General features: G+C 40.0%; 1 protein-coding gene across 1 annotated transcript in view; it reads right to left on the bottom strand.

Moving 5' to 3' along the window:
• The window catches only part of CNTNAP5 (contactin associated protein family member 5), a gene marked incomplete at both ends in the record, with an annotated part of 273921 nt that overhangs the window by 22212 nt on the left and 239413 nt on the right, over nucleotides 1-12296 (bottom strand). The window contains one exon of the mRNA XM_082285207.1: nucleotides 10545-10773. Within this exon, the coding sequence (XP_082141333.1) occupies nucleotides 10545-10773 (229 nt within the window). The remainder of the gene's footprint in view (nucleotides 1-10544; nucleotides 10774-12296) is intronic.

The raw sequence follows: 12296 nt of genomic DNA on the forward strand, positions 1-12296 counted from the left end.
GAGACTTCTCTGCAGGACCTTTATTTAGGGAAACTGGTTTTAAACGACCCCAAATTGAACCAAACAACTCTCGCCAACTTCAACAGCACATTTTAATGACTTAAACTGGCTGGAGCAGCTGGAAAGACATCTTGCTCTGCTCAGAGAAGCTGAGGTTAATTCAGGAGCATGTGTGGGTGGCACATGTAAAATGTACAAATTTATCACCATCGTGTAACTTCATTAACACATTTAAACCAGGGCAGCTGAAACTCTGATTTGGGGAAAATGTGTATGTACAAAATAGTGAAACACTGCATTAGATAAAAGGGCATTGGACTACCCCTGCATGTCTTGTTGCCTCAGTGTCACCCAGAAGAAAGCGTTTAGGACCAACAGAACTTCTTACAGCTGTCTCAAACTCGCAGCCACCCTTGTTGGGCTGCTAGACTTTAACTACACCACCACATGCACTCTCCAGACTCACCCAAGCTACAGCTGAAAAATAAAATAACTAAGGAAAGCACAAATTAAACAAAAAAACGTATTAGTGAGGCTACTGATGTTGCTATGATGAAAAAAAATTAAATTGAAATTTAAAGTATTTAGCTCGAAAGCCATTTGCAGCCCATAAGGTGTAAATGTTTGTTCACTTCCGATTGCAGAACAGCACATGGCACTTTTCCGTCCTCTCTACCACAAAATATATCTCTGGGAACTTGCACACTTTCAGCGTGGCAGTGTCCCTCTTCATAGCCTAGATATTTAAAAATGAACCACTGTTTTCTCAGTTAGGAACAGCTGGCTTAGAAACATGTTCCTTAATTAGCAGCTTCTCCCCAGGGATATTTACTCAGCAAATTTACTCTCCATTTGAAGTGCTGCTGGTGATTTTAAGAACAGAGCCCACCTCTTCAGTGTCCAGTGATGTTTAACTAAGCAAGTAGTTGCACTTTTTTAGGGGTTGACTCTTCCTATTTGTTTTGCATGGAAAAAACAAAGAAGAAAAACTGTTGAACATACTTGCTGATATCACTACTCAGCTATTGCACTCACTTAGACAATACCGTTTCATAGGGTTTAAAAGAAAAATACACCACTTAATTTTTTGCAGTCTCTTTCAGTAATAAAAAAACCCAGGAGGTTATTTGAATGCCTCTCACTCAGTGCTTGAGACATTCAAGACTTAAGGATCATATTCAGACCATCTTTTATTAAAAAAAAAAAAAAAAAAAAGAAAAACAACACTTTCTCTTCGCATTGCACTTCTTCAACTTAGAAAAAACCCCACACACCAAAAGGAGCCTATCTGGAGGGCCATGACCTCAGCTAATTTTACAATCCTGCTAGACAGCTGGACCCAGATTGAGATTGTCACTTAAACATCAATAAATGTAGCTGGTTCCCTTACGTGACTGAGAAATGTGTTTAACCTTCACAGACATCTCATTCCCACCAGCCGCCAGTTGGCTGAACACAGACTGACCAGCAATTAACAAGGAATGGGCAGATGCTTCTTGCTCCAAAGGTAGAAAATACAGCAAATCTAAAAAATTACCCAGAGCATCACAGTCAGAGCTCATCTTGCACACACTGAGTGCCCTAAACACAGAGCTTATTCCAGTTATTTTAAGGGGACCACTTATCTGAACAAAACAGCTCGTGTACATGGTGATGTGGCTGGGTCTAAAATGGGAACAGGGCTAACCCATGGATGTGGGAAAATCCTAAACACTGTCTCTCCAGCTCAGCTCATAGGTAAGCATACACAGTGGTGCTTTTATGTACCCTGGAGGACAGAGCACTGCCACAATTTGGTATCTACCAGCTTGATGGCTGCTGACCAATCGTCTTCCTTCTTTATGCCACGGTTTATCCTTGGTAAAATACATGAATGTTCATTCACTGAAAAATGACAAGAAATCTCTGAGGGAGGAGCAACTTAAAAAACATACTATTAGTCACTATCATTATCTCCACATTCTTAGATATTTCTTTTAGGTGAAGGAAGTGTTTACTGTTTCTTTTACAAAGTGATGCAACATTAACTATCTTTATTCCCTGAAGGTGATTGAATGTAAAGATGAAGGTGAGAACTGAGGGTTTCAGTTATAGTTAAATCTCCCTGAAAGCACCTGCTTTCTGGCAGTGAGATTTGTTCTCTGGTAAATTTTAAACCATACCTTTTCTACATATTCTTCGAAATTTTAAAGCACTTTCACTTTAAGACCCTTCATTAACAAAGGCTATCACAGAATCACAGAATGGTTCCGGTTGGAAAGGACCCTAAACGTTACCTGGTTCCAACTTCCCTGCCATGGAAACAGACATGGGAACAGACACCTTCCACTAGACCACGTTGCTCAAAGTCCTATCCAACCTGGTCTTGAACACTTCCAGGGATGGGTATCCAAAACTTGTCTGGGCAACCCATTCCACTGCCTCAGCACCCTCATAATGAATTTCTTTCTAACATCAAATCTAAACATACCCTCTTTCAGTTTGAAGCCTTCCCCCCTTGCCCCATCATACCTGTGTAACATGTCCCTCTCCAGCTTTGTTGTAGCCCCCCTCTAAGTACTGGAAGGGCTCTAATTCTCCTCAGAGCCTTCTCTTCTCCAGGCTGAACCCCAACTCTCTCAGCCTGTCTTCACTGGAAGGGTGCTTCAGCCATCTGATCATTTTTGTAGCCCTCCTCCAGACTTGCTTCAACAGGTCCACATCCTTCTCATGATGGGACCCCAGAGCCATTTGAATGCTCTGGGTGGGATCTCACAACAGTGGAGTAGAGGGGGAGAATCACCTCCCTCGACCTGCTGGCCACGCTGCTTTCGATACAGTTGGCTTTCTAGATTGTGAGATCACGTTGCCAGGTCATGATGAGCTTCTCATTAACCAATGCTCTCAAGTTTTTTTCTCAGGGCTGCTCTCAATCCATTCTACATCCAGCCTATATGTGTGCTTGGGACTGCCCACAATCATATTCAGGACCTTGCACTTAGCCTTGTTGAACTTCATGATATGAAGCCTCTGTGTGATACTATTGGACCAAATGTTCATATCTGTGCTCAAATCTCCCTTTCTGTCTTTAAACACACACTGGATGCTGACAGTCTCACACTCATTCAGTAGGCCCTATGGTTTACTCACCTTTGTATAAAGAAGAATCTTGCCAGGCTTCCGTCTCCCTCTGTACTTTTTACTTAAGAATAGCAGAGCAGCCAGGCTGGCAGGAAGAGTTTTTATTCTTTACCCAGTGAATGAAATATAAAGTATCATCCTATGACTTTTATTCCAAAAGTTCAACCTGGCTTTGCAAATTATGCAACATCATTAATGCTGTGTGAACAGCTCTTGGTATAAAAGACTGAGATCTGTTGTGATACCCTGAGAAAGTCATCCCAGCCTGCCCTCACCGAGGATCTGCCTCACAGTTTCAATTTTTCCTAATATCCTTTAACCGTTCTTCTTTCCATTTTGGCAGTACAGATGCCTGTTCAAGCAAGGACTTGTTTCATGCTGACCTAACAAACAGCCATTATGTTCAGCAATGAGAACAAAGAAAAAGATGGTATGAACAGGAAAAAAAGAAGCAATTTGAGCACTACATGATGCCTGAGCAGGAGAGTGAGCAATAATCTTTTAGACAAAACTAGTGAGAAGTAATCATATGCTTCTTCTAAAACCTCCTTGTCATTCTTAACTCATAATAAAGGCAGCACAGAACTTTGTGGATTAATGGCTTTCTAAGGTTAATGATGCTCGTTTGTGTTGAGCTCTAGAGAAACTGCCTGGCTGGTCACCAATCTCTGAGAAATGTTCTGCTCCTCTAACCAGCAAGCCCATCTAAGGATTGCCTGTTATGTGGGTTATGCCACTCTCTGCAAATGGAGAAGTTGGATCCTTTAGTCAGTGACCTCCTGATTACAGCAACCTTTCAAGGGAGATATTTGAGTTTAGAACTAGCTGCAACCACTGGCATACAAGGAACTGACTCATGTTCTTAAGTCATCTAATGGGGAAAATGAGTGGAAGAATAAAAAATTTACCTAGTAAAAATCCTTTTGCAAGAACCATATAATGATAGCATTGTAATGACTTTTCTCTAGTAAAATATATGCTTATACATATAAGCTTTCAGTAATTTACCTTCAAATGCATACTTCTGTGATTTTCAAAGAACCATGGAATGGCTGAAGTTGTAAGGGATCTCTGGAGGACATGCTGTCCATCCCTGTCCCACTAAAGGGACCCTTCAAGTCAGTTGCCCAGGGCCATGTCCAGATGGCTTCTGAATACCTCCAAGGATGGAGACTCTACAATTCTCTAGGCAAGATGTGCCAGTGCTCAGTCACCTTCACACTAAAAAGAGTTTTCTCTTTCTCATATTCAGATGAAACCTCATCATTTTTGTTTGTGGCCACTGCCTTTTGAGTGGCCTTGCAATGACATCTTCCAGTTCTGTCATCACTTGTGGGTGCATCCTACCAGAGCCCATGGATTTATGTGTGCCCAGTTCGCTTAATGTCCATCCTCTGATCTGATCCTCTTACACCAAGCTTACATCTACCTTGCTCCAGACTTTTCCCCCCGCAGCTCCCGAAGGTCACTCTCACTTGTAAAGACTAAGACATAAACACCCAATTTCACTAAGAAAGGCAAGAAAGAAGAAGTCACCTTTTCATGATGCAGACATGATATGCTATGGGAAAAATTAACAAGTTAATAGGGATACTACATACAAGATAGAGGAGGAGATTTGCTTGGACCCAGACTCAGTCTCCCAAGTATTGGGCTCTCTGTTGTGTACAAACATCTACAGTGCTCCAAGGCAGCACTTAAACAATGGTTCTGCTGGACTACAGTTTTTACTACACTGCTCAGTCTGTCCTCAACACAGATAATCTCAAGTTAAAAATAACTGAAAAATTACTATCAATTTTCAAGGCTAAAGCTTTCAATAAAAGGAGTTCTGAAATACCCTTCTTTCAAAGTTACTGAAGAGCAAATATATATACGCAGCATCTATTCAAAACAGGATGCTCTGTCCTTCCTCTCATTCCTTTCAGGACAGTTCCAGAGAAATCCAACAATAAAAATGACTTATCAGCTGCAAAATGTGAGCTAGGAACTCAAGTCTTCTAGGAGATAAAGCACCTCCTATAAGCAAATGGGAACACAGGTCTCCTTCCCAGCTGATTATCTGCAGACAGTGGTCTGGAGTTTTATGCCAGAGAGCAGTAAGTTCAAAGTCAGTCTGTATATAGCCAGAGCACAGATCAATTATTAACTGCCTGTTCAACCCTTCCTGCTCTACGTAATCCAATTACAGTTCCCTTGTTTTCCCTTGTGGATCTTCAGAACATCTCTTGACCCTCCAGTATGGCAAAATAATCTTCATGAGTACAAACATGTCCATGAATTCAGCTAATGAGACAGATCTTTCAGTTCTCTCCACTTGGAAAGCAGAGATAGAGATCTGCCAGAGTCCTTGGCTGAATGTTGTGGCAGCTTCTTCTTTCAAGTTAGTTTTGCACACTTAAAAATTTAAAGTGCCATATGCTAACAAAAACATAAAATAAAATTGCGTTTGGGTGCCTAGTCCACCTCTTTCCTCAAAGACTTTTTAGTGCTGGATTTGAAGTGAAAACACTAGTCAGCATTCCTATTTTCTGTGAAGTGTGCTTACAGCAGGGGAACATCTTAGCGACCAGTGTGATTTCTAACCACGGAAGTTTCTCTCTTTAGATAAATAAGCTGATAGATCTCCTGCCACCCCAGCCCTGCCTATTCATGGTACCAAAGCCAGCTTCCCATTTAAGGCAACTGCGGAAAATTTCTTTTAGATTCATCATTACTGATCAAACTGTCTCTGGCCCCTCACTCAGTGAACAACGTAAGATTTCAGGGGCCAACTGCAACAATTGCTTGACATTACATTTAGAAGACTTCTATGCTATCTGCCATATAATGGCTGTGAACCAGAGCTAGACTGGGAACAATCCTCAGTCACTCAGTTGCTTGTCTCCTCCACAAAGCTGTCTCCCATACTTCCCAATGTGCCTTTCTTTCCTGCTCCTGCTCTGTTAAAAGCAGCTATACCTGAACTTTGTCACCATTTCTCATTTTGGTCACATAAATTGTGCAGATTGTTCATTGCCTGCTGCAAGTCTGTAAGGCACAAGGTGCTCTCCAAGGGGAACTACATGAGCAACAGTGTTGTCGAGAGGGTCTTTCTGCAGCAGTTAGCTAATGTCCCAAAACTAAGACCCACAAGGGAGCAAGGAAAAAGAACCAGAAGAGTCATCCCCTAAATCCACCCAAGTCCTATTTCTCCTATTTTAGTTTTGACCCATTAAACTTCAGAGTATTCAGTGTAAATAGGATGCCTCAAAGACTGAACTGGATTTTTTTCATCTCTTTTCCACTGAGTAAGAAAAGCTTTGGTTGTTGGAGATGCAGCTCAACAGACTTGAAGGCAAAAACAATAGAGAATTTACATGCTTTCAATAGAAAGGCTGTTTCTGATTTAGAGACAGGAGGAGATTACAGGTGATTATGAGTTTATAAGAAAAAATGAATCAGTAGCTCCTCACTAATATTTACTTTTTTTTTAGAGCGTTAACTCAGCTTACCTTTGTTACACATTTTGATTTCTTTTCCTATTCACTTCAAATGTCAGCTGATTTTAAGAATTTATAGGCCAGGGAAGTGGAGCTGATATAAGTCCTGCTACTGTATGCTGAGTATCAGAGACCTAAGAATTACTCAAGCTGTTTTTATTTGTACTGCTGTTTTTAACTGTGCCTTTTTCCTTGTCTTTAATCTTTCCTCTTCAAAGTCAGAGTCTTGCTTTCCAAAAGAAATGGAGAGCAAATGTCAGTGTGATGGCAATAGATGCTGGAAAGGTGGAAATAGAAAAGAAGGACTCAAAAGGTTTAATTTCTTATGAGATTAGATAATAAATACAGATAATTTTTCAATCACTCTAGCATAGTTTGAGATTCTATCTCTCTTCTTTGATGCTAGCTATCTGCTTTTTTTCTAGATTAGGAATCATATTGTTTCCATGGAGAAAGCCAACAAAACTGAGAATCAAAGACTTGTGAAAACATTTTCTAGACAATATATTTCATCATATTCATATCACATTTGATTACTTGCAGGGGGGTAGGAAACATGAAGAAAGGAGAAGCAAAGTTTATTTCAACATTCTTTCTTTTAACATTTTTCTCTCCCATCATTTATTATCTTTAGGGAACAAGGCACAGATAATATTATAAAGTTACTGGTAACTGTGAAATCGTGTAATTGCAAAAATGTACAGTGAAGAGCAAGCCTGGGAAAGAAAAAAATACTCTTTCCTTGGTAGTATCTTCACATGATGTGGATAATTTCTGTGGATTGACACACTGAGAAGACTAATTAGAGATGTTTACCCATTTTCTGTAGCTTAGTAACAGGAACTATATTTTTCTACAGAAAGAGATATTAAAAATGCCAATCATTAAAGTACTGCTAATTTCTTGGATGTGGGACCAATGGGACTACATGAGCTTTACATACATACCCATCTATGTATGTGTCTGTGTATATGTATACATACACACACCCATCTATGTACAATACATACACATACATTTGTAGCTGCAATTTAAAAATCCAAGAAAGACTGGAGAGGAAAGGAACATGCTCTTATACGCATACCATTTTCAAATCATATGTATGATTTCAAGGTATCAGTATTAACTAATGGAGGAAAGAATCCCTAAGCCATCTTTAAAACCACCAGCTTTTGAAACCTTACCTGCAAACTGCCAGGACATGAGCCCATTGATCAGAGGTAAGAACAAACTCTGTGGTATGGATACGTTCTACAGGTGGAAACTGCTTCTAGAAGTATTATATAGATATAAATTTACTGAAATCAATTGATTTTAGGTAATATTTCACACCTGACTGAATTAGACCATAGCTGCCCATACAAATTCACTTTTATATAAGCCCTTTTAGTATACTCTAACTATGAATAATCCTTGTAAACAGTTTCACTTCTCTAATGTCAAATATTTAACATGTGAAATCAGAAGTAGGAGAAACATTCTTCTCATTGTCACTTTTATTAACTAGCAATTTGCCTACTTATTTTGTGGATAATAGAAAAGAGAAATAACCGAATACGTGAGCAGTAGCTTCAAAAATAGTTACAAAAGGTGAAATACTTAATTATACGTAGACTGTTCCAATACAGTTTTTTAACAAGTGGAAAGGGACTTGGGATTATGGTAAAGAGTATTACTGCTCACCTCCTAAGTGAGAAAGTCCATTCCCATTTCTCCAGGAGCCTAACCTTTATTTAACCAATCAGTTATCCAGCAGGGACCTGGTTATGTCCTACTACACACTGTCAAACTCAGCAAGATTCCTTGAAAGTGAGCCAATAACAGAGAAGGAATCACACGCACTTCTAATGCTACAAAGGACATTGATATTCATAGTCCAGTAACTTTATGGCAAGCATAAACCTCTTGGAGGAAGAAAGAGTAACATATCTGAACATTATTTTCATTGGAATAATTTCAATTCCAACAAGACTAAGAAGTAAAAGGACATGAAATTTAACGAATTATTCCATTTGGGACAAAAGGCAGAGAATATACATGACTGAAATGACTGTCTTGAAAAAATGTCACAAAAGCATGCACTGAGTAATCCTGAAGGAGACTTTCAGGAGTTAACAAAGGTCAGCTAGTTATCTTAATCATTCTTTGCATATAGTGTTACACTTTATAGTCCAGAATTTTGGAACCTGACATCTCACCAACCCTCTAAACACCTGTTACCACCTTATTACAAGTAAATAAAAAGAGGTGCAGGTCTGAGAAAAGCACCGTTGTTTGTACTGCCTGACTGTGCTGAGACCTGCACCACCTAATTTCTACAGGTACTGAGAGTGCCTGTCTCCACCTAAGCCAAAGCTGAAACCTGCAGATGCTGCAGCTGACAAAATGAAAGGTCATTTTCATTTTCATGAGCTCTGCTCCTGCTGAGCTGCTACAAGACATCCTGATGTCTTGATCCCAATCCGTTTCCCAAGCACTATTAGAGACCCCCTTCTAGAGCTCCACAATTATAGCTTGCTTATAGTGTATTCTATCAATAAAAGTCAATTGACTTATGTTTCTAAGGTCATTTTAGATTACTGTGGCAGCAGTAAAGGTGATTTAAATGGATATTGCATTGTCATTAACTTTAGGGCTATTTCCAATTGCCTGAGTGGCATCAAAAGACCTGAGTGAAACTGAGAAGCAGATTCCAAGGTTTTACCTCAGCAGGGGCTAACCTCCATCACCCTGGAACTACACACTAGAATATTCATACATCCAAAAATCATAAACACTGGTCTACAAGAGCACATTAGAGATGGAAATCTGGGACTGGACAGGAGAGGGTGAGGGTCACCTCAGTAGTCCCACCTCCCTGCTGCAGCTTCGCTTGGTGTAGATTGGCTCAGGCAGTTATTATTCCAGTTGCCCCTCCCAGGGATGCCAGCCCCAATGCTATCCACATGACATAACCAAGAGATAAACTACTGCAAACTCCATATTGAGAATAAAACCTTTTTTTTTTTTTTCAAATCTTCTATGGCTTTATTTGACAGTACTTGAAAGCTTAGTTATTTTGGAATTTTCAAGGCTTCAGAGTGGTCTGGGTCATTCAGTCAAATCTACATATTCAACCACATGACATTAACTTTCTATTGTTCTGCCACAGGCTACTGACTCACCAATACTCTTACTCATCATTTCCAATGCTCCAGCGCCTGATAACTCTTGAAAAATTCAAATTTCCCCATTTATCTAAGATGATGTTTGTCTGGAGTGAGTTTTCTGAAAGGACTGCAAGGACTGAGGAACAAGAGTTTTACTGAGAAGACAAAGGGTCTATGCCCCTAAAATCTTAACAGATTTTCAAAAAGTACCCACGTCAAGTATCTTCAAACAGGAAATGGATTTACACTTCATGTTTTGGTGAGTAAACCTAGAAAACTTGGACATAGTCTAGCTTTAATATTCAGACATACTAGCCATATTCCATTGAAACAGTCCAGTGAGGAGCAGTACATGTGCCAAGACAGAATGCAAAAGATAGAATTATAAATATATTTGTGCACCAAATGCTCTTGTACATACATGGTATTTCTCATTCCCTTATCTTGGTGGCCTAATGGATCTCAGTGTGGAATAAATAGCAAGGAATTACTATTGTACAGTCCTGCCAAATGGAAGTCAAAGCACATTTTAAGCCCCAACAGCATGATTACTCAAAGACTGACTAGGCAAGTGTAGCACTGAATGCCAAATAAAGGGACATAAACAAGAGTAATGGCCATTTTCACGAACTGAACACCATGAAGTTGATAAAGTTGCAGACAGAAATGAACTTAAATCAGTGCAAAATTCTATACTATTCTCCCACAAAAAAAACCGTACAAACAAACAAAAAAAAAACCCAAAAAACTTCAGAGTTACACTGGTCTCCCTGTGGTAGCAAATCAAGGCTACTTACCATTCTTGGAGAGAATCACAGCCAAATATTCATGAAAGTAGGTGTTGATGTACAGCAGAAGGCTTGGAGTGTGTGCCGTGAGAAAGCTGAATGCAATATTCTCCTTGGACACAACAGCATCCACATAAATGGCAGAGCTTGAGGTGCTTGCATTCTTTGTGACAGGATAAGGTTCTTGGAAAGTATAAGTAACAGAAGTGCTGGCTTCAAATAATGCAGAAACCTCTGAAAGCATATATAAACCAAAGGAATTATTTCAGCTACTGCATCTTCAAATCTTCCAGGCAGGGATGGACAAGAACTGACTGCCCCAGAAGTAGAACATTGCAAAACACCCCTGATCCATCACCCTTCCTTCATTTGTATAAGCAGTGTGTCCTTTCTTCCAGATTGTTTGTCTGACAGAAAGAGTAACAGTGTATGGAGACATAAATTCAACTGTTTTAATGCTGGAATCAGAACTCCATGAGATGGAACAGCCCAAATGTCTATCAGACAAATAAATGCTTTGTTCACCATCTTGTGACAGTGACATGTAAGGCAATAGTCTCTGCTGTGCCCCCACAATAGATTTGTTCTTTCCAGTCTCCTTTTTAAAGAAATTAATTATTAAAGTAACACACTGACCAAAGACAGCCAGTAAAGGAAGCTTATTGGGGAACTTTGGGAGCATCAAACGAAGAGAAACATCTACCTGTGCATCCTCAGATCCTAGGAAGTCATGCTTCTGTTTCCATTAAACACAACTTAGTCTGACTATGAATGACACAGGACAACAGCAGGGTTTTTCTTCAGTGAAGTCAGGATGGTGATTCTCCAGTAAAGCAGCTTCACCTTTACAGCAGCATCTTCTAATGGGACACTGTGTGGGTGTTTGAGATGTCTGTTGCAACATCCGTGCCAAGCCCTCAGCTTTGGTAAGTGAGCATAGTTCCACAGACTGCAGTACAACTGTCCTGCTTCTGGCCAGGATGAGGTTAACTTTGCAGTAGCCAGGGCAGGGCATGGATAGGACCTGGAGTTTATTCTATACCACCCCACATCATTTTGGGGGATGGAGGAAGGGCTCTCTTCTGGGTCAGCCTAGCTGGTGGTGGAAGGAGGTGAGAATTGTTTGCCTCTTTCTTGTATCCTCTACTGTTGCAGTTACTGTTTGGGTTTTTTTAAAAGTCACTGCTGTTTCCAGTAAATCGTTCTTATATCAATTTATGATCTTTACCTTTTGTGCAGTAAAGGTGGAGGCAGAGGGGAGAGGAAAGTGAGTGAGATCCCTCCGTGGTTTCAGTGGAATCACTGAATTTGAGAATACCATTCCTAAACCATGACAACAGCTAAGCCAATTAACACCAGCAGATGATGCAACCCATTTAGCAAACCTGTTGCATTTGGGAGGTGGGGGACAACCGTGGAAATTAAAAATTCACACTGCACCTTGTTACTGAGCAGTGATTTTGTAGCTCCAAAAAGCCTGATTGATAAATTAGATGTTCCTTATTTGCCCTGGTTTTTTTCTGTTGTTGACAGCACCTCCTATAAGCCACCAGATAGGTTCAGTGAGGACACATTTACCAAAGATTGAGCCATGCAAATCACTTTTCTCCTGAATGCTTCATGCTTATTCTAAAGATTTCTTAACGTTTGGATGGCTTGTCACAAGAATGGCAAAAAACCCCATAAAAAGACTACCTCTTTTTGTCACATCAGTGCTCTAAAACTTTGTAAAGAAAAGCTCTTAAGGATTTGTTAAG

The sequence above is a fragment of the Coloeus monedula genome, assembly GCF_965178545.1.
Source record: "Coloeus monedula genome assembly, chromosome: 7".
Lineage (NCBI taxonomy): Eukaryota > Metazoa > Chordata > Aves > Passeriformes > Corvidae > Coloeus > Coloeus monedula.